The 23829-nt window shown below is 35.9% G+C and overlaps 1 protein-coding gene across 5 annotated transcripts; it reads right to left on the reverse strand.

Moving 5' to 3' along the window:
• Nucleotides 1-1311: 1311 nt before the first annotated feature.
• Nucleotides 1312-7771, reverse strand: LOC100305736 (uncharacterized). 5 transcript variants are annotated; one of them, XM_006603568.4, is made up of 4 exons: nucleotides 7601-7769; nucleotides 7400-7531; nucleotides 2458-2598; nucleotides 1312-1468 (listed from the first exon to the last, which is right to left on the reverse strand). In XM_006603568.4, exons 1-4 carry the CDS (start codon nucleotides 7637-7639, stop codon nucleotides 1457-1459), a joined length of 324 nt encoding a protein of 107 aa, XP_006603631.1. In that variant the 5' UTR covers nucleotides 7640-7769; the 3' UTR covers nucleotides 1312-1456. The 5 variants fall into 5 exon arrangements, with proteins under 5 accessions (XP_006603631.1, XP_006603629.1, XP_014626799.1 ...); XM_006603566.4 differs by lacking the exon at nucleotides 1312-1468 and adding an exon at nucleotides 1834-2022 and having other exon boundaries at nucleotides 7601-7771; XM_014771313.3 differs by lacking the exon at nucleotides 1312-1468 and adding an exon at nucleotides 1834-2022 and having other exon boundaries at nucleotides 7400-7528; nucleotides 7601-7766.
• Nucleotides 7772-23829: the final 16058 nt, after the last annotated feature.

The raw sequence follows: 23829 nt of genomic DNA on the forward strand, positions 1-23829 counted from the left end.
ATTGGGGCATTTCACCGAGCACTTGGTGAGCGCATGTTTGGACATAAATTGCAAGAGGATGGGGACAATGTGGCCTGCCCCATTGCTTCAGAATACAACATAGGCCTAAGGCCTTCTCATTCAAATCCTCAACTCAAAAAAATCAAGCATAAAAACAACCCAAAACTGCCCCCCAAATATAAGCACATTCTCACAATTTTGAGCACTAAAAGATGAAGAAAATATACCAATGGGAAGCTAAAAACATCAAGGATTGAATACTTACTTGTTGGAGTGAATAATAACACCAAAAATGAAAGCAAAAGGCAACCAAAAGTGGCTTGAGGGAGCAAAGACCGCAAGCCTTCGTGAGTCCTTTCTTTTGAATGAGGGGGGGGGGGGGGGGGAGTTTTTGGATGCAAAAACGTCCCCCTCCCTCGTTTTTTTATATTTTGCATGCAGGGGTTGCTCGCCCAGGCGAGCTAACCTGCCATTTTTTTTAAGGGTGCATTAACCATGCCCCCCCTCCCTCTTATAGGTTAGCTTTTTGCCTATTTGAGCCTACTTATGTTAGAATTAGGCGTTGATTACTTAAAAACAAACAATAGTAGTAAAATACTGCGAATTTAAAGGATACTGGGCTGCCTCGCAGCGACGTTCTCCGCTGGCCCAGCGTCGGGAATGGGTGACGATTGGTTGGTCGCGATCCTATCCTCCATTTGCCTCCCTCCCTAAGTACCTGCAAGTAGGAGACAAACAATATGCGGCCAATCGTGAGCGGCCATCGTCTTACCTTGGTCGATTTCTGCCATTGACTTGTCTTGACTTCTGACCGTGGCCTGAGACGATTCTGCTCCTTGCTATCACAAGATATGCATGTGTATGTGCATGTATGAATGTTTCTAATGCGATGATTTTATTTTAGTGAAGGCTGGTTAGATTCAATTTTAAATAAGCGTTTGGGGCACCCCATACACCGAGCAAAGAGGGCTCAAGTTATAACAAATTAAAACACAAAGTTTGAAACCAAAGGGAGGACTGAAACCTCACCCATTTTTCCTTTTCAAAGAAACGAGACAAATACAGTGAATGGGAATCCCTAGAGGAAACCAAAAGGAACGAGAACAACTCAGAAATAAAAAACATGCAACGGTCCTCTCGATTGCCCCAGACTTCAAGCGTAATATCGTTTAACTACATCGGAGTTCACGGGCGAGGGCAACTCCTCGCCATCCATGTGGGTGAGTATCAGAGCACCCCCAGAAAAAGCTCTTTTCACCACGAAAGGTCCTTCATAATTCGGGGCCCACTTGCCTCGATTATCTTTAACAACATGGGACATTTTCTTCAGCACGAGGTCCCCCTCGTTGAACTTGCACGGGCGTACCTTCTTGTCGAATGCGTTCTTTATCCTTCGTTGATACAAACGCCCATGGCTCTGGTGTTGTATCGTCTTAAGATGTCTTGAATTTGAACTTTAACTATGTAACTGATTTAAAAGAAAAAAACTGTTATCCATAATAATCCTTCTCATAATAATCCTAATCAGTTTGAGCAATATTATTTCCTATAAAACTATATATAATCTCTGCTAAAAAAACTTAATACTGGTATTTTCATATTAAATGCTACAGGTATACACAATTTTTATAAAAAATCTTAACTTCTCCTTAGTAGGAGTATTCCGACACTTGGATGGAACCAACCAATTCAACCAAATAATTGGACGAAGTTCACTAGTGTAATCTTATCTGTCCAAAGGACAGATGAATCTGGTGCCAATTAATTAATTATTGAAAAAATACACGACAAGAGTATGAATCAAAGAGGTGTGTGTATTAGGCACCACAGCTCTTGGTCAAAGGAATAAATAAATAAATGAGTCACCATAAGTATAACTGCTCGTATCTCACAAAATTGTTGTACCACTACTTAATACATGAATGTTTCGGACCCTACATGATAAAAGACCCTGGCTTATTAACAGGGTTGCACGTGCGAACTTGCAGTGGCCCCACGTGCAGGTTTTAGGCTGGGAACGTACTGCATTATGAAATAAATGCCCATATCTTAATTTTTCCATGGACCCCCAAAACAATATAATAAATAATCGAATCTTGCTGAACCAAAGAAATTTTAGTTAGCCAGATACAACACTTCATTTAGTTGAAGGAACAAGAAAAAATAAGAGATTCATAATAACTCAACCTTTTAGAGACATGAACATGGTTTTCAGCATTTGTGAAATCTCACTTTACTTCCCTATTGTTCATTTGTACTGGCTATTTTTTTCCCACCTTTTTAATTAAAAAAATAATTGATTTCTTTTTCTTTTTTTTTTAATTTGCCATTGTTTATGAAAGAAGTTAAAGAAGAAACACAAAACTAAGTCATTAAACATTGAAATCAAAATAGGACGTGCCTAAATAGAAGTACTAATCAAGATTGTTCTAATAAATTTTCTAAATACAAATTTACCAAGTATCTTCCTGTGGACAAAACGTCAAGCCTCTTCTCGCTTGGTTCGTATTTCCCCTTCCGAAGCTGATAGCGATGTGTTACAGCTGAAATAGTATAAGCTTGTCCTTCTATTGTTACATTCTCCCCACACTGCAAGTTCTGACTTGAAAAAAAAAAATTATATCATGCAAATGCTCCAAATGAATGTGGCACGTTTCTTTTTCAATTCTCACAAAGTTATGTTGGATCATATCTCCCAAAAAGAAAAAGAAAGAAAGGAAAAAGTTAAGTTGGATCATGGTATGCATAATTGAATCAATTGGGCAAAAATTGACAACACAACATGTGATCAATAATGTTTTGTTAAACTATGAAAAAGAAAGGTTTTGTTAAACGGGGCATAGGGAGTTCTGCTTTCAGAATCTACTACTATTTTTTCTGATTTCAGAATCAAAACCATAAAAGGCTACAAACAATTACAGCTAGTTAACCAAACAGCTTGCTTCAATTCCTCATCTCATACGGACCCATCATCTGCCATCGCACATAATGCTTTGCCATTAAAAATTTCAGAAGCAATAGATCTAAAATAGGCAACTAAAACTACAATCCTCAGACATCTAAAATTAATACACTACAATTTCTTTATCTTTTTACTTTTGTGTGCTTATAGCTCCAACATGTGCCTTGTCTTCAATTATATGCCTCACTGACTCTTAGAAATGATGGCATCTGCCATCCACATGTTCCCATGTAGCATGAGATATACATATACTAGACCTATATTACAACTTTATTCTTCCAATCTGCAAAGGTTAATTTTAGAAAAGCAAGTCAAGACTCAATAGTTTGCATTTATATTCCTTCTAAATTATCCTTTCATCGGGACATATATCCTCCAAAGCACCAAAAGTCAGTCCCCCCATCGAGAGAGAAGCAAATTCTGATCCAACGAGCATGACAAGGGCTGACCAAAGAAGCCAAACACGTTAATGGTGGTTTTTGCACTTCAATGAATAGTTCCCATCACAATAATGTTTACTTGGATGCAAAATTGTTTTAGAAAGGGAAGGGAGACTTGCACTAAAGCTCTATTTTATAATAGCAATGTTGCTTTTCAAGTAGCCTTTCACATGTATTCTTGAATGTAGAAATAATAATCCATTTGAGATTGAGATGCAAATGCCAATCCAATCAGTAGGCCAATGACCATAAGAAGTAAATGTATTGATCATTTTTTCTCTTAGCTTAGTAGGTTTTGTCATTAAGTAGTGCTTACATCAGTTCAAATTATTTCAGTAAGGGAAGGGAGTATAACTTGAAGTTAAGCTTCCAATTGCAACTTGTCTAAATCTCAATCTTTGTGACTAAGAATGGGAAACCTTAAATGTGTGTGATTCCAGTCAACTATCAGGCCAACTGAAGCAAGATAGGCCTGATTTAAATTAGCTTCTAACTTATGATAGTTTTTCAATTATATCAAAACATACTGTTAATGTTTTTCCAAGACAAGAATGTCAGGTTTTGTCAAGTTCATAGGTACTTGGGGAAAACTTAAATGAGGGAAATGAAAAAGTTAGTGTATATGTAAATGTTAACTAGCGTGAAATGTTTGATTCATTTTATCTCCTTTATTCATTTTATTTTCTTTTTTAAGTGCTTGTTGCAAAGTTTATCTAAATTGACTGTCTCATTAGTTAAAACTTTAATAATAACATATATTAGATGCCTTCAGAACCCAGTTATGCCACATCATTTAGTCTCATGAGATCTGCCACATTATTTTTCCTTTTGCCATTGTGCTATGCAAACCAGCTACTAATTTGCAACTGTATTCATTCATGTCATGTCATGTCATGTAAATATCATCATATTGTTCTGATGAACTTTCCAAGTTTCTTTCTGTAATACCTTCTTAAATCTTACACTTGTATGGGTTTACGCGATCCCTCTTACACATATCTCAGATTCTGGGTACATTAAAATTATGTGGAGTAAAATATTTGGTCCCCTTTGACAATTTCATTCTCTTTTGGCTTCTTGCTGATAGGAACCAAAATAGGAATGGTAAAACTGAAGTAATATTGATACTGAATTAGGACAAAATCAAAGGTATAAACACCTGTTACAAGATGAACAATAGAAAACAAACAAATAACAAATCATAGAACCCTTTTCTGAGGAAGAACCAACTTCTTCTCAACCCCACCACATATTCCTTCTAACAAATTCCTAGATACTTGACTCCCCCATCTTCCCACTATAGAATTGTTTCCATCTTTCCACCCATCACTTGTCACATGTCATTTCTGTTATGCCCTACCTCTCCTTCCAATTCCCATCCTACCCTTATCACTTCTATTTCTTAATTTGTTAGCTCCTAACTGCAGGCCAAGTAAGCCCAACAATGGGTGACCCAACACCTTCATAGATTTTCTTTCATATCAAATGGACAAAAAGTCATGGGAGATAACTCTAGCACCAAAGAGCTTTATACTGCTGTGCTGGCTATATTTTAACGAAGTTGCTAGGTCCAAAAAGTTTCATGGGCATAAAAGCAAGTGCTGCATCAAATAGTGTGTTTTTTAAAGCCTATTGAACCAAAGACATTCCTTATAAGAAAAGTGAGCATTACATCACAACTGGAAAGCACTGATCTTGTTTCATTAATAGGTTAGTTGGCCCTAATATTGACCTTCAAGGTTTTCCACCGATTGCAATTTAATAGTTATGACAACATTATGATTATTCATGTAGGATGCCTGTAATGTAGGATAATTAATAAAAATATAGGTGTAGGCTAAAGTTTTGTAACATATCAATCATATATTGAGAACTGGATACCATAATATTCTGGGATCTTCCCTGTTTCTCTCCTTCTCTATCTAACCCTATAATTTTATCAGTCATATTACAAAGAAAACTCTTGTTACTCCAATTTAAAGATTCAAGACAAGAGTGTTCAGAAGGGTTGTTACAAAAATTTATCCAATGTGTCAAGTCCCATAGTGATTCCTTTCTTCGTTATTGTCATGATATAAACACTTCTAACAACTTGATCTTGTGAAGCCCAAAACACTCAAATATTCTCAATAGAAGAATCTGAAAACAGCTCATATCTCTCCCTACCACACTATCGTCTCATTTCTCAACAGCAGAATGTTGAGTATAGGATGCTGGGTGAAAACCACAATAAACCAGCTTCAGGCCTTGATCATTAGTACCATCCAGTCGAGTCACAACTCACAACATTACAGAAACCTTATAACAATATTTTTGAGTTCTTCCTATGTTTAACTTAAATGGCCTAGAATCTTAAAGCATATTCATTTGAAATTATTCCTCCAATTTCAAGTCCCAAAAATTTCAGTTATATACCTTGTTTCAGTCACAGAATATGTAAAATGAAGGCCAGTAAATTGACAATTTTACACTAGTGAACTTCAGAAATATACTGATTCAAATAACATAGAAATAAGGCTTAAATATGTTTTCGATCCCTAATAAATATCCAATTTTGCATTTGCTTCCTAATAAATTTTTGTTTTGCGATGAGTCTCTAATAAAACAACAATTTTGTTTTTTGTCTTTGACACTTATTTTTAATCCCTAATAAATTAGTAAATTTTGTGTTTACTCCATGATAAATATTTCCCATTTGTTATTAATACAGACTTTTAACAAAAGTTGCTAATTTATTAGGAAGCGAACACAAAATTTTCTATTTTATTAGGGATTAAAACCAAATATCAAGAATAAAAAACAAAAATGTTATTTTATTAGGGATTCAATGCAAAACAAAAATTTATTATGGAGTAAACACAAAAATTGGGTATTTATTAGAGATCAAAAACATATTTAAGCCTAGAAATAATCCTTAATTTACTTGGATGCTGGTATTATACCACTGTTACAACAAGGCCTATATAATAAAGTAAAGGAGGCCTTATCAACTCACCAGTCATGTTAGGGAATGCTTAGAGGGGACAAGAAGGAAAGACTGTAGTTTTATATTTTTAAATTAAGAAATATATAATATATTGATAAAAATAAATAAAAAGATGATGGGATTAACATAGTTATAAAACTTGGCTTGATCCTAACAGTTTAATCAGTAAATAGGCGACCCAGTCAGTCAGGTAACTAGTTCAAGTAGGTTAGTGGATTAGATGTGCAATTTAACCAGTCTAAAACCGGGTTAAATGGATTAATGAATTAAACTGGTTTTACAAAATATTCCATGAGACTTGATTATACATGTTACTTAGTAATTAACTCAAATAACATCAACCACTACTCCATAGTTAGACGTTTGTTGTGACTTACAATATTAGTTATCACATTCTTATTATTATATTTGGAGTAAATAGTGTATTAGTGTGTTTGGAATAGTCTCATGATGAGAAAAAAAAATTAATTTTTCATGATGAAGGGGAAACAACAAATAGTTACTTTTACTTTTACATGGTTTCACCATGATTTTGTAGGATAGAATCAATTATGTGTGCTATCCAAACAAACACGCTATATGTGTACTATACTGATGGTGTAAAGAGTTTTTCCATTGTCATTTAATGACAAATCGTCAAGTATATTGTCGACTTTTCCAATAATTATCTTAAAAGTCGATACTAATAATGATTTTTGTAATATCTATCTTAAAATTTGTAATATCTGGAAGGTTAAATGTTAAGTTTGTTTACATTTATAATATCTATCTTAAAATTTGTATCAAGTACAAGGATGATTTCTTATTGGTTGACAATTTCATGTATTAAACTCTTTCATTTTCTCAAATGAAAAGGTTGCCCTTTGCCTAAGCCTTACCTTCTCACTCACCCATCCAAACGTACCAACCATTACTCATTAGATAGATACAATTGGCAATTAAACGATGAATTATTAACAATGAAGCTTTGGAATTGATTGTAAAACAGAAAAATCAACGAATGGCACTTACAGGGGGTAAGCAACGAACGCCAAGAGACTTAGGTGGAGGAGTAATCTCGACCACCTTGTAGGGAAGGATGCTACCTCGTTCCCTGTCTCTGTCTCTCTTCCTATTGCACGAAACCTCAAACGACATCGTCTGCTAAAAAGAGCGAAAACCATAAACAAATGAAGAATCAGGGTAACGTTCGAAAGGGGGTGAATGTGGTACCTTCTGGAATGAAGCGAAACCCATCTTCCACGACGCCATTGCTATTCGAGACTTGATGTTGGTGAGCGTAGTAGGAGCTACAATTAGCTTCTCTTCTCTTCAATTCTCGTCACGCAAAATGGCAACGGCAAAGCCAGAAAACACTCCAGATTTTGTTTGTGGTGGGACACGAGTCACAGGGCAATATTGTCAACATTCTCAAAATAGTTTTTTTTTGTCCATTTTCTCTTAAAACTAAAAACTAAAATTAGTTAGTGTTCTTTTTTAGGAGAAAAATAGTGTTATTATTACGTACAAAAACCGATTACTGTATTAAAAAAAATGGATGGTTAAATTTTTGTTATTTTTATTTTTTAAGTTTAACACAATATATCATTTAAAAAATACATCTATAGGATCCCACTCCTCTAAATTAAACTTATTTATTTTTGTGGCATTTCTAATGTTTTTTTTTATGTTTTAGACAGTTTGGTCTTTTATAGTTTAAATAATTAAATTTAGTTCTTTATGTTTTTAAAATGAGTCAGCATGACCATGTTGAAATAATGATTTTCATTTGGAGACACAATTTTTTTAAAACTAATTCAATATCTAAAACTTAAATTACTAGATTCACTTATAAGAAAATTATAGAATCCAACTAATGTTCCAATCAAATAAAAAAATGTCAACACATGCTGAAAATAAGTCTCACAAACTAAAAAATAATTTAATAATAATTTTTAAAATTTTAGTTGCTCGATATATTCACTTTTCACATTATTTTCACTATGTTTATAGTTATCAAACATCAGTTAGGCTTTATAGTTTATGTGAAGTTGAGTCTAATGAGACAAGTTTCATGTTATTTTGGGTACAAAAGAAAGTGGAACTTGATTATGATCTTCTTGAGACTTTCAGGAGGATGAAAGTTAACATTACCCTCTTGGATGTCATTAAAAAAATTTCAAAATATACAAAGTTCTTGAAGGATTTGTACACCCATAAGAGGGAGCTGAAGGGAAATAAGCAAGTGAAGATGGACATAAATATTTCTGCACTTATACAGAGCAAAATTGTTGCTGCCATTGCACCATCCACCTTGCCACAAAAGTGCAAAGATCCTAGCACTTTCATTGTCCCTTGCACCATTGAAGATTGCACTTTTACAGATGTCATGCTTGACCTTGGAGCCTCAATTAATGTCATGCCCACATTAGTTCACAGATCACTACATCTTAGGGATTTGAAACTCATTGGTGTTGTCATTCAATTAGCCAAAAGAGTGTTGTGCTTCTAGTTGGAGTTATTGAAGATGTGCTAGTGCGATTTAATGATCTGATTTTTCCAACAAATTTTTACATTTAGGATATGAAGAATGAGTCTTTCCGCTATGGGCCCACATTGATCCTAGGGAGACCATTCTTGATGACAGTCAGGATCAAAATTGATGTGCATGCGAGAACTCTTTCCATGGAGTTTGGTGACAATGTTTTGCATTTCAAAATTTTTTAGGCTATGAGTCATCCTGCAGAGGAGCATTCTATTTTCCTTGTAGATATCATTGAAGTTGCAGTAGATAGTGTAGATATTTGTACATATTTAATTTCTAATTTTCCTTACTTTTTTTATATTTTGATCTTAGTTCTTTTAACTGTGTCTGTGATGATTCTGCTGCTATATGTAGTATTTGCACAGAGATTTCCTCTACAATTCACTCTGATTATGTTTTACGTGTAGGTCCTGATTCTCCTATTTCTCTTCCACCAGCTATCAACCTTCCCTTGCCTTCCACCATTCAGCCACTTCCTTGGAGTTGAAACCATTACCTGAGCACCTTAAATATGTCTATTTAGATTATGATCTGAAGCTCCCAGTCATTATATCCAATAGCCTTTCACTTGAGCATGAGCAAAAGTTGTTGCACATTTTGAGAGGCCACAAAAGAGCCATTGGGCGGACACTTGCTAACCTTCCTAGAATAAATTCTTCCACATGCATGCATCAGATACTCTTGGAGGATGATTTTTGGCCTGTAAGGCAGCCATAGAGGAGGTTGAATCCCACCATTCTCGATGTGGTGAAGAAGGAGGTGATGAAGCTATTAGCTGCAGGGATCATTTATCCCATTTCAGATAACACTTGGGTTTCACCTGTCCAAGTGGCCTCTAAGAAGTTGGGCATCACTGTTGTAAGGAACCAGGATAATGAGTTGATTCTGACTAGAGTGGCCAAAAGTTGGTGAGCTTGCATTGACTATAGGAGATTTAACCAGGTAACTTGCAAGGACCATTTCCCTTTCCCATTCATTGACCAGGTTCTAGAGAGGTTGGCAAGTAAATCACATTATTGCTTTCTTGATGGTTTTTCAGGTAACATGCAGATTCACATTGCACCGGAGGACCAACACAAGACCATATTCAGTTGTCCATTTGGCACATTTGCCTACACTAGGATGCCTTTTGGCCTATGCAACGCTCCTGGAACCTTCCAAAGGTGCATGGTGAGTATCTTTTCTGATTTATTAGAGAGTTGCATGGAGGTGTTTATGGATGATTTCATTGTTTATGGTTCCTCTTTTGATACATGTTTGGATAACCTCTCTAGAGTTCTTGACCGATGCATTGAGACTAACCTTGTTCTTAAATTTGAGAAATGTCATTTTATGGTACATAAGGTGATGCAATCCTACCCCCCCCCCCCCCAAGGGTATTGGATAAAAGACTCCAAGAAGATTGAGCCAGAGATGCAGGAAAAGGCCTTAGGATTCTCATGAACTTTAGGGTAGATTTTAGGCCCACGAACTCAGTATGAGCCCACTTATCTTTGTACATATTAGATTAAGGTTTCATTATTTTTAGCCTTGTATTTAGGACTCCACAGTGTAGGGAGGATACCCTAGTAATGTAGGATTTTTCAACCCTTTTATTTTAGGGCACCTAGACTAGTTTTTGTATTAGGGGTAATTTTGTAATTTCACATGCATTAAGTGCACTATTTGATGTGTGTGTTGGGAGATAAATTTAATTCAATTGGGAGAAGTCCAATCTAATTAAATTTTGGACCATCTTAAGGGGGAGGTGAGCATTTGCTTGCTACACCCATTGTCACATCATATAGTCACACTTTGTGCATATCCTTCATGCTTTACATGCCTCATGATACCTAAACACACTTAGTGGAGAATCTTAGACTTGATCTTGGATTAGTGGGCTGAACCATAACTAAAATCCACTAATCATAATTAGTGAAATTTTGGCTCCAAATTTGGCTCCACCAATTCAAATTCAAATTCAAGTGAAATTTAAATAGAAAATCAAATTTTCCTCCAACTTTGTGTGACACTTAGGCTATAAATAGAGGCCTTGTGTGTGCATTTTTCAACTTTGATCATTTTACAAATCACACTTCAAAGTTTAGACCTCATTTGAGGCATAAATTTCGTTCCCCTTTGTAACGATCCGCCTCGTCGCTACGATATCACCACTCTAATATGCGATAATTTCATTTTCTTTATATAAAAACACCCTTAATTTTTGCTTATGAAAATAAAGTAATTTTGTCTCGACATACATCCACCCAACAACATGCCATTACTTAAGTGAATATATAATTATATAAGAACAGTAACTCGGTACACATCATACACATAACGGAAATTAAATCTGTTCATACATATAATTAAAATCTAAGTTTTACATCTTTAACTCAACAAAATAAAACTTGAAAACCAACTATGGAGGAGTTGATTACAAAACACAACTCTCTCTCCCAAAATAATGCCAACGTCATCACGTCGACTCGGCGGCTCCTTACCAGAATCTTACTCCTTGCACCCTGCTCCCACGAACAAGGTTCGCGATCATCACAGGTATCAACCACACGATACAAAATTGCAAGGGTGAGTTCATTACAAAAAGAACCAATATCAAATCCAAATAATCACAATTAGCAAGAAACATAGCAAACATTATGAGCTTACACAACATTCGTTATTCCACATCCACATTCAACAATTACTCATCATCCATCCATGGATTCAGTCAATACTGCACAGAATGATGCATGCACCTGACCTCAACTCTCAGATGCAATGTGGTACGTACCATCAACCAATACCAAGGAAATAGCCTAAGCGTGTCTGCATGACACTCTCACTTAGGAAAACTATGTAGTAAGTGTCGAGGACACCTTGTCGCGCAAGGCAACTCCCCCCCCCCCCCACGGTGATCAGCCTGAGTCTCAAGGGAGTTCCAAACCGAGTGACACACCCCCTAGTACAAGTATTCCTCCGCATAAGGAACTACAAGTACTTACTGGCAAAGTTTATACTATTTCCCGTGTCATATGAGGCATGAAACATGGGAGTCTTAAGTACATGACCATGGATGAATTAAAGCGCCTAAGCATCCCCTTCGAAATCCTTAAATTCTTTAACCACTCTATTTTCCCCCACCAGGGACATCCGACAAGGTCAATGCACCCCCCACAAGATCATACACAACATACGACGTATGGACGTAGGAGTCTCAAGTACATGACCATGGATGAATTAAAGCGCCTAAGCATCCCCTCTGAAATGCTTAAATTCTTTAACCACTCTATTTCCCCCACCAGGGACATCCGACGAGGTCAATGCACCCCCCCCCCCACGAACATACACAACATCCAACGTATGAAACATGGGCGTCTCAAGTACATGACCATGGATGAATTAAAGCACCTAAGCATCCCCTCAGAAATGCTTAAATTCTTTAACCACTCTATTTTTCCACACAAGGGACATCCGACAAGGTCAATGCACCCCCTATGAACATACACAACATGCACATGCCAATGCATTTCCAACATCATCAACATTCCATTTCAATATCATTCTCAACATAAACATCATTTCATCTCTATGACATTATCAACAACCACAACAACCTTGTTTCATAATTAACATAATTATCAATAATATCATCAATTCATGTTGACATGTCCACCATTAACAACGTCACCTCATATCAATATCATCACAAATATCATATCACCACATATCAATTAAAGTCATCAATAACAACATTAACAGTAAGTCACTTTCCGCCTATACATATATTTTTCATGCCTGAGATTCACACTCCCCAAGTCTTCAAACAACATAAGTAAAATAAAGACAATAATTTCATTCATCAATAGTAAATATATCGCATCTCATTCGTCAAAAACATAGTTTTTCTTGAAAAACCAGCATCCACATCAATAACAATCATATCGCATCCCATTAGTTAAAAACGTTGTTTTCTATACATGCAACGTCAATATCAAATGTATCGCATCCCATTAGTTAAAAACGTAGTTTTCTTGAAAGAAAATCAGCATGCAACAGGGATAGGCAGATATTCTCATAGCTAGGTTCCCTGACCCTAACTATGGTGTCAAAACGATAAATTTTATAATAAACTCCCCTCACTTATTGTGAGCTTCCGTCGGTTCCTCTTTGCGTCACTTAGAGGCCTCTCTTTCGTTCACTCTTGTTGGTCCAACGCGAGTTTCTATTACGCCAAAACGAAGAAAATTACTATGGATTTCAGAAATAATGCTAGTGACAATATTCTGAGTCAAAACCCTTGTCAAAATGTATGGGCTAAAGGGCATTTCGGGTTTTAGAAAAGGAACATCATTTTGAAATTCCGATCATGCCAATGTGATCGGGGTTCAGTGAAGGTCACGAAAATAACACCCATTTCATGAAAAGATAACGTTTACGAAGTCTCTTTCTCTAGGGTTTTTCAAAGGAAGCGCAAAACATACAATGGTGGTTCCAAAGTCAGAAAAGATGCAAAGACAAGCTGAAACTAACAAGGAACAAGCATAGAATCACGGTTACCTCAAGAAAAACCACGAAGGTCAGACCGGACTTCATTCTCAACTGAAACCGCGAGGCAAGTTTTGAAGATTCCGCTTCGGTTGAAGGGTTCCTCTCGGTGTGGGGTTTCAACGGAGAACAACGACGGTTTGTGGTGGCTACTGGTGGCTGTGGGTGATGGAGGAAAAAACTTGGGACGTTGGAAATGGTTTTTGAAGAAAGAAGGAGAAGGAAATGGCGTTTTTCCAAGGCTACACGAAAAGCAAAGGTTGAAACACTCAAGTGCTTCTGCTCACGGGAAAGGAAGTGTTCCTCACACTCTAGACGCCGTATCTAAGATCACAACGGTCAGATCGTGGACATATGTCCTATGAACGTTCAGACCAAATTTCAAGAAGATCCAATGGTTAACGAAGGCAGGAGGGCGCTTTTACCGAGACAGTTTCAGACAACTTCCTTGAGAAGCTTCATTAAGAGGCTTCCTCGAGAAGCTTCCTTGTGAGGCTTCTTTGAGAAGCTTTCTTGAGAGGCTTCTTTGAGAAGTTAACGCTTTAACTACCAATACACTTCTAATAACTAAACTCACCTCCTTGAAAATAAAACATGGATAAAATAACACAACAAATATAATTAAACATCAAATATAATTACTAATAATATTTCAGGGTGCAACACCCTTCTCTCCCTCTATCTCCACTCATCTTCTCCTACCTTTAAGCTCTTATCCATGGCTTCCTATGGTGTTGAAATTGTTCTTGGCTCATCTTCTTCTTGAAGTGGCGTCTCCAATCACCTTTCCTCCTTCTTCATTCCGCTATCATTGATTTTCAAGAAGCAAATGACTTCATTGATGAAGAAGATCCAAGGCCTACAAGCTCTACATGGAGCTACATCAAGAAGCAAATGACTCCATTGATGAAGAAGATCCAAGGCCTACAAGCTCTACATGGAGCTACATCATAAGGGTATAGTCTTGGGGTATTTGGTCTCTAGTAGAGGTATTGAGGTCGATAAGGCCAATATTGATGTTATTTAAATTTGTTTTGTGATCTCAATGAATTTAGGGATTAATTTGATTGAGTTACCTATAATGACATTGACTACACTTTTACAATATGATCATCATCTGTAGCAAACTATGATAATTCAAATTGCTTGGATTTGGTGAATTGGATTGATGCTCTTGAATCTATTACACAATATGATCATCATCTATAGCAAACTCTGTCAATTTCTGCATTTTTGTTTGTGTTTTTGAATTTTCTTCTATCGTTTGCAAACTATTTGTTAAAATCTCCTACTATTTATAAGTGGATTAAAGTCAGAACCAAAATGAATTGTATCTTTGAGTTAACCTAGGTTATTCTTGTACTGCAAAATTAATCCTAATTTTAATTGTTTTGGAATGATTTGACAATCATTATCACTCAGTACCCCCTCAAGCTGAGGAATAGATGTCTTCCTTTCATAGCTTGTTAACTACATCATGAAATTTGGAGCTACTCAGTCCCTTAGTCAACATATCAGCTACTTCCAATTTTTCCTTGATAAGGTGTCTATCAATTTCAATGTTTTCTCTTTCATGTTGTATAGGTTTATGAGCAATATTGATTGCTAACGTGTTGTCACAATAGAGCTTCATGGGACCTTCTAATTCAACTTCAAGTCATTTAGAATAATCTTTAGCCATGGAAGTTCACACGATCCTTAGGAAAATGACATGAATTCTGATTCTGCAGATGATCTAGAAACTCTATTTTGTTTCTTACTCTTTCATGTTACCAATTTTCTCCTGCTAGAAAATTACAATACCCAAATGTTGACCTCCTAAGTCCTACCAACCAAGAGCCTGCATAGGTTGCATTTGTATAGTTTTCAAGACTCACTTTTTCAGTCTTCCTAATTAGGATTCCCTTTCTCTGGCCATCACATTACGTGAACTTTTGAATCTTCAAGACTTATGTTTGTTTCTTGTTGTGGTTGAATCTTTATGTCACATTACATGTGACGCAATCCTACCCGCCAAAGGCATTGGATAGAAGACTCCAAAAAGATTGGGCCAGAGATGCAAGAGAAGGTCCTAGGATTCTCATGAGCCTTATGGTAGATTTCGGGCCCATGGGCTAAGTATGAGCCCACTTATCTTTGTACATATTAGATTAAGGTTTCATTATTTTTGGGCCTTGTATTTAGGGCTCCATAATGTAGGTACCCTAGAAATTTAGGATTTTTCCGCCCATGTATTTTAGGGAACTTAGACTAGTTTTTTGTATTAGGGGTAGATTTGTAATTTCACATGCATTAAGTGAATATTTGATGTGTGTTGAAAAATAAATTTAATTGAATTGGGAGACTTGATGTAGCTCCATGTGGAGTTTGTAGGCCTTGGATCTTCTTCATCAATGGAGTCCTTTGCTTCTTGAAGTTCAATGGCAGAGGAATGGAGAAGGAAGAAAAATGATTGGAGACGTCACTTCAAGGAAAAGATGAGTCAAGAAGAAGTTCACCACCATAGGAAGCCATGGATAAGAGCTTGAAGGAAGGAGAAGATGAGTGAAGGGAAAGGGAGAGAAAGAGCACGAAATTTTATGCCTCAAATGGGGTATGAACTTTGAAGTGTAATTCTCTAATGATCAAAGTTGAAAAAATGCATACACATGGCCTCTATTTATAGCCTAAGTGTCACACAAAATTGGAGGGAAATTTGAATTTCTATTGAAATTTCACTTGAATTTGAAATTGAATTTGTGGAGCCAAATTTTGAAGGACATGCACAAAGTGTGACTATATGATGTGGCAATGGTGTGTAGCAACTGCTCACCTCCCCCTCTAAATTTAATTGGATTGGGCTTCTCCCAATTTAATTAAATTTATTTTCCAACACACACATCAAATATTCACTTAATGTATGTGAAATTTGTGGAAGCAAAGCTTCATGATGAATCAACAATGATTCAAAGGTGTTTTGATGATAACAATGATGACAACAAAAGATGATGACAAAGGTGATGACCAAAAAGCTCAAAAGATCAAAGAACAACTCAAGTGAATCAAAGAACATCTCAAGTGAATCAAGAGTTCAAGAATCAAGAAGAATTCAAGACTCAAGAAGAAAGCCTATAATCAAGATTCAAGATTCAAGATCTCAAGAATAAAGATCAAGATTCAAGAATAAAGAAAGTACTCAATCAAGATAAGTATTAAAAAGTTTTTCAAAACTTTGAATAGCACATGAGTTTTTGACAAAACCTTTACCAAAGAGTTTTTACTCTCTGGTAATCGATTACCATATTGTTGTAATCGATTACCAGTAGCAAAATGAGTTTGAAAAAGTTTTCAAACTGAATTTACAACGTTCCAAATATTTTCAAAAGGCTGTAATCGATTACAATGTTTTGGTAATCGATTACCAGTGTCCTTGAACGTTGAAATTCAAATTTAAAAGTGAAGAGTCACATTGTTTCACTCAAAAGCTTTGTGTAATCGATTACACATATTTGGTAATCGATTACCGGTGATTATTTCTGAAAAATCTAAAGATGTAACTCTTCAAAAAGGTTTTGACTTTTTCAAATGGGTTTAAGTTTTTTCTAAAAGTTATAACTCTTCTGAATGGTCTTCTTGACCAGACATGGAGAGTCTATAAAAACAAGGCTTTGTTTTACATTTCAAGAATCTTTCTAACAATCTCTTACAATCCTTTACAAGCCTTGAATCTCTTTAAACTTCTTCTTCTTCTTTGTACCAAAAGCTTTCTGAAGTTTTCTGGTTTTCCAAACCTTGAAAACTTGTGCTATTCATCTTTTCATTCTCTTCTCCCTTTGCCAAAAAGAATTCGCCAAGGACTAACAACTTGAATTCTTTTTGTGTCTCTCTTCTCTCTTTTCCAAAAGAACAAGGGACTAACCACCTGAATTCTTTTGTGTCTCCCTTCTCCCTTGTCAAAGAATTCAAAACGACACAGTCTGAGAATTCTTTTGATTCTTCCCATTCCCTAATACAAAAGCATTCAAAGGTTTAACCGTCTGAGAATTCTTTTGTATCCCCATTCACAAAGTATCAAAGGTGTAACAGCCTGAGATCTTTGTCTTAACACATTGGAGGGTACATCCTTTGTGGTACAAGTAGAGGGTACATCTACTTGGGTTTGACTGAGAACAAGAGAGGGTACATCTCTTGTGGATCAGTTCTAGTGGAGGGTACATCCCCTAGGGTTTCAAAAAGAACAAGGGAGGGTACATCCCTTGTGGATCTTTGCTTGTAAAAGGATTTTTACAAGGTTGAAAGAAATCTCAAGGACCGCAGGTCGCTTGGGGACTGGAGGTAGGCACGAGTTGTTGCCGGACCAGTATAAAAACTCTTGTGTGTTTGTTTCCTTCCTCCCCACTCTTTTACTTTCCGCTGTGCATTTAATTTCCGCTTTTACTTTCTGTTAAGTTTCTCTTCTACTCAGCATTCTCTTAACAATTTAGTAAAAGCCTTAAAAGAGTAATTTTTTAATTAGTAAAGGTTTTGGAATAATTAATTCAACCCCCCCTTCTTAATTATTATGAGGCGACTCAATCCAACAAGTGGTATCCGAGCAGGTTTCTTGTAGGATAGCCTCCTCAAATCCCTTGTTTCCTGAAGGAAATTCTATTCACAGACCACCCATTTTCAATGGTGAGGGTTACCATTATTGGAAAACCCGCATGCAAATATTCATTGAAGCCATAGATCTAAATATATGGGAAGCAATAGAATTAGGACCACATATACCCACTATAGTAGATGTAAGCACAAGTACTTCAACCCAAAAACCTAGAGATCAGTGGTCAAAAGAAGATAGGAGAAAAATCCAGTACGATCTCAAAGCCAAAAATATCATCACTTCAGCCCTAGGGATGGATGAGTACTTTAGAGTGTCAAATTGTACTAATGCCAAGGATATGTGGGATACTCTCCAGTTAACCCATGAAGGAACCACATATGTAAAAAGGTATAGAATAAATACCCTTACTCATGAATATGAGTTATTTAGGATGAATCCAAATGAAAACATTCAGAGTTTACAAAAAAGGTTTACACATATTGTAAACCATCTTGCATCATTAGGAAAAGTTTTTCCCAATGAGGATTTAATTAATAAAGTCTTAAGATGTTTAAGTAGGGAATGGCAGCCCAAGGTAACTGCTATTTCTGAAAGAAAAGATCTCTCTTCCATGTCTCTTGCCACTTTATTTGGTAAATTGGAGGAACACGAGATGGAACTTCAACGCCTCAATCAGAATGAAGAAAATGACAAAAAGAAGAGAAGCATAGCTCTTAAAGCCTCATCTTCCATACAAGAAGAAAACGAAGAAGAAGATTCAGATGATGAAGATTTTTCCTTCTGTGTTAAGAAATTTCAGAAATACATCAAGAAAAGAAGAATTGATAGGCGTCAAAATTTCAATAATGGAAGAAAATCACAAGATGATTCTCAAGTCCTTAGGTGTTACAAATGCAACCAAATTGGTCACATCAAGGCCAACTGTCCGTCAAACGAAGAATGGTCGGAGAAAAGTGAAAAGAAAAGATTTGACGAAAGAAGAACTAAGAAAGCATACATTGCATGGGATGACAATGATTCATCCGATGGTTCAGAAAAGGAGATTAATCTTTTAACCAAAGATTATGAAAGTGACGAGAACATCTCTCAATGATGAAAAACAAGGAGAAAAAGAATGATCCTCATCTTTGAAGATATAGACACTTCAATCCTGAAAAAGGTAATATCAAAACCATTATCTTATTAAAATTTCTCTTAAAGTTGAAATTTTTATTCAAACAATTTGACTATGATGACTAACAATTCTTTATTTGTTTGTCTTTTGATTGATTGAAATCATGAGTATATTTTCTTGATTGATTTCATTCTATTTGCATGAAATATTCATTCATTTATTTAAGTAAAATCAATATTCTTCATACTTGTGTTGTAATTGTTCTTGATAAAATTGATTATCTTCATGTTTTAAATATTTTTGCATGACATGATATGTAAATTACATGATTGAAAATTAGTCATAAAGTATTTTCAAATATAGTATTTTCAAAAATAGTTTTCAAAACTTCTTCTCTCCTAGAAAGCCTTCTATTTTTGTTTTCTGGCTAAAATAACCACTGGTAATCGATTACCATAATAGTGTAATCGATTACAAGCAGTTATTTCTGGCAAAGTTGCTCTCTGGTAATCGATTACCATATTTGTGTAATTGATTACGATGCGTCCCTGCACCTATATATTCAAATTTCAAATTCTGAAACCTGCAACCTTTCATTCTCTCGAAAACCCTCGCCCCCAATTTTTCTTCCAGCCATATCTCACTCAATTCTTATCCAAATCACTCCCTACAAAGCCCAAACTTCATCTTTTTTCAATCCGATTGAAATCCTGAAAAAACTCTTCAAATGGCGGAACCATAAAAAAAGCGGAAAGGAACTTCGAGTTGGAGTCAGCGGCATTCCGGGTCACAGGAAGCACCAATTCCTCCCTCCATTCCCTCTGGATCATTATTCTCATAAGAGGAACAGCATATACGGTACACAAACCTCTTTTCCTCTCATTCCATTGTAGACCCAAAATTCATAGATATGGAGTTCTTCTCAAATGAGAATTTTGAATGCTTCCAAGCATTTGAAAACTCCAATCTTATTCCATTCATGTCTCTGAAATTACCTGTCTATTCTGAATTAGTCAAAGCCTTCTATTCTAATTTAGAAATTCATGAAGGTGTTCTAATGTCTAAAATCTATGGGATTAAGATGGTCATTGACCAATCCTTATTTTTTGACTTAACCAAATTGCCTAGTGAAGGTGTGCCTTTTGAGGGTGCACTGATTGATGAATGGAAATTCGATTTCTCTGTGCATGATGCCCGCCGGTTGGTTTGCACCAACCAAGCGGATATGACCGGAAGACTTCTTGCCGGTTCATTGGCTTTTGAAAGCCACATCCTCCATTACCTTATAGTTCACATTTTGCTTCCTAGATCTTCAAACCTTGCCCAGGTTTCTGAAGAAGATCTCATTGTCATGTGGGCCTTTCATAAAGGTTTACAAATTGATTGGGCACATCTTGTTAGATATCGCATGCATAAGGCATTGCGATTGAATGCCCCATTGCCTTATCCTCACCTTGTTACCCTCTTCCTTCAACATTTCAACATCCCTCTTGACTCTGAACCTTATGTTTCAATCAAGAGATCATTTCTTATAGGCGCTTCAGTCATAGCATCCTTTGGTTATATTAAGGAGCATGATGGATCATGGGTAAAGAAGGGTGCTAGAAATATTGGTGAAGAAGGACATGAAGGAGAAGATTCATCTCTTCTTTCGAAGATTTTGGAAAGGTTTGATGGTCTTCAAACCTTTGTTGGTGAGAGGTTTGATACTTTGGAACTGCAAGTGGATATGCGCTTCAATGAAATGGAGTCAAGAATGACTAAGGTTGAAGAAGATGTATCTTGCATCCGGTCAAGCTTTGATCTTCCACCACCGCTGCCACCATCATCTTAGACTTATATTTTAATATTACTACTTTTATTTTTAGCCTTGTATTTTGGTAATATTACTATGGTATTTGAACAATTTATTATTTCCTTATTTGCATGGTTTGGTTGAACAAGTATGTTAGTTAACTATGTGGATTTTATAAGTTAATCTGTTTATGATTGTTACTTCATGGTTTTTACTTCATGTTGTGGTTAATATTTTTTATGAATGCTGTATGAATGTTTAAGATATATTTGCATAATTTAAGTTTGATACGCACTTTGGCTTTTTGTTGATGCCAAAGGGTGAGAGAAATAGGGATAAATCAAGAACTCACATGAGTAAATAATTTAATTTTAAGATAAGCATAAATTCAAAAACAAAGGGGGAGCATTTATAAGAGTGATCGACTAGGAAAAAGTGTGTGTGTGTGTTTCTTGATTTCAGAAGTTGTCATCATAAAAAAGGGGGAGATTGTGGAAGCAAAGCTTCATGATGAATCAACAATGATTCAAAGGTGTTTTGATGATAACAATGATGACAACAAAAGATGATGACAAAGGTGATGAACAAAAAGCTCAAAAGATCAAAGAACAACTCAAGTGAATCAAAGAACATCTCAAGTGAATCAAGAGTTCAAGAATCAAGAAGAATTCAAGACTCAAGAAGAAAGCCTACAATCAAGAATCAAGATTCAAGATCTCAAGAATAGAGATCAAGATTCAAGACTCAAGATTCAAGAATAAAGAAAGTACTCAATCAAGATAAGTATTAAAAAGTTTTTCAAAACTTTGAATAGCACATGAGTTTTTGACAAAACCTTTACCAAAGAGTTTTTACTCTCTGGTAATCGATTACCATATTGTTGTAATCGATTACCAGTAGCAAAATGAGTTTGAAAAAGTTTTCAAACTGAATTTACAACGTTCCAAATATTTTCAAAAGGCTGTAATCGATTACAATGTTTTGGTAATCGATTACCAGTGTCCTTGAACGTTGAAATTCAAATTTAAAAGTGAAGAGTCACATTGTTTCACTCAAAAGCTTTGTGTAATCGATTACACATATTTGGTAATCGATTACCGGTGATTATTTCTGAAAAATCTAAAGATGTAACTCTTCAAAAAGGTTTTGACTTTTTCAAATGGGTTTAAGTTTTTTCTAAAAGTTATAACTCTTCTGAATGGTCTTCTTGACCAGACATGGAGAGTCTATAAAAGCAAGGCTTTGTTTTACATTTCAAGAATCTTTCTAACAATCTCTTACAATCCTTTACAAGCCTTGAATCTCTTTAAACTTCTTCTTCTTCTTTGTACCAAAAGCTTTCTGAAGTTTTCTGGTTTTCCAAACCTTGAAAACTTGTGCTATTCATCTTTTCATTCTCTTCTCCCTTTGCCAAAAAGAATTCGCCAAGGACTAACAACTTGAATTCTTTTTGTGTCTCTCTTCTCTCTTTTCCAAAAGAACAAGGGACTAACCACCTGAATTCTTTTGTGTCTCCCTTCTCCCTTGTCAAAGAATTCAAAACGACACAGTCTAAGAATTCTTTTGATTCTTCTGAAAGAATGTGACTAAGCGAACGACCAAAGATCAACAACACTATTTAAAGCTTGAAATAAAAAATGGAAGGGAGTTCTCAATTTTTGGCGTGTTCTCTGTTCTTGGAAGTATTCCTCTGAGTGGCAGAAAGAACTTCTGGTGTGAAGATCCTGAGGGACAGCAAAGATTAAAGAGGAAGTTATCAAGCGGAGTATTGGATGAGAGTTTGAGTGATTGTGAGGTTTCTAGAGGTGAAGGAGACATCCTCACCACTTGTACTTCCTAATCTTTCATTTTCTCTTTTTCATCTTTGTAAGAGAAGCTTCCTAGTAATGGAGAGCTAAATCCTCAGTTGGTTCTTCCTACGGGGTACTTGATGTAAATACTATTTTATCTATCTAATGATGTTGCATGTGTTCTCTATGTTATCAGTACTTCATTTTTAGTATGCTTTTGCCTTGATCACGTAGATGCATGCTCAATTAGGGTTATTCAACATTGGGAAATGGTTTGATCCTTAGAACTTGATAGGACGGGGCTAGTTTATCGTATTTTCATGAGGGATCAGGGTACGATAACCTAGTTGTTGGTATGTATGTCTTAATGCAGTTCTGGTCAAGTTTAGTCCAACAATAGGGATCTGAGGATGACGCTTGGCTAGGATTAGGCTAAACATGCATGAGACATCGGGGTTTAGTAGTCCAGGAGACAAAATAGAACACAGGAACGTTATTAGGTAGAGAACATCTTTAGTAGCATCAGTTGCCCAGTAGGAAGACCAACACGTTGACCATCTACCTTTGCACCTACCACTGCTCATCTTTTATTTACCTTTGTTTAGTTAGTTTACACACGTGTCCATACTACACACAAACCTTTTATAACAAGACACTTATTTACTGAACCACTACTTTACCATGTAAAACAAGTTCCCCGAGAGTTAGATACTCGGTTCTTACCATTTTATACTACTTGCGCAATCCGGTGCACTTGCTGGGGAACTTCTTTCTATTTGGAAAGTTTAGTTTAGTTCTTTAAGTGTCTATTCTTTATTCTTTAATTATTTGTGAATATTTTCTTTTGATTCATATTTTTTTTCTTCTTGAATTGAATAACTGTTGTTTCTGTCAGTATTTTGTATGCATAGATCTCCCACAGGCAACCTAGTTCCTCTGGACTTTGAAATTGAAGCTACCTTAAGAAGGAACAGAGCCGAGAGGAGAAGGAAGTTGTTGCAAGATAGGGCAATAGCTTATATTCTAGAAGAAGAAGCTCAATCTTCTGACTCAACATCATCTGATTCACTATCATCAAGGGAATCAGCTATATACTTACCAGAAGCCTC

Source organism: Glycine max, chromosome 19 (assembly GCF_000004515.6).
Source record: "Glycine max cultivar Williams 82 chromosome 19, Glycine_max_v4.0, whole genome shotgun sequence".
Taxonomy (NCBI): Eukaryota; Viridiplantae; Streptophyta; class Magnoliopsida; order Fabales; family Fabaceae; genus Glycine; species Glycine max.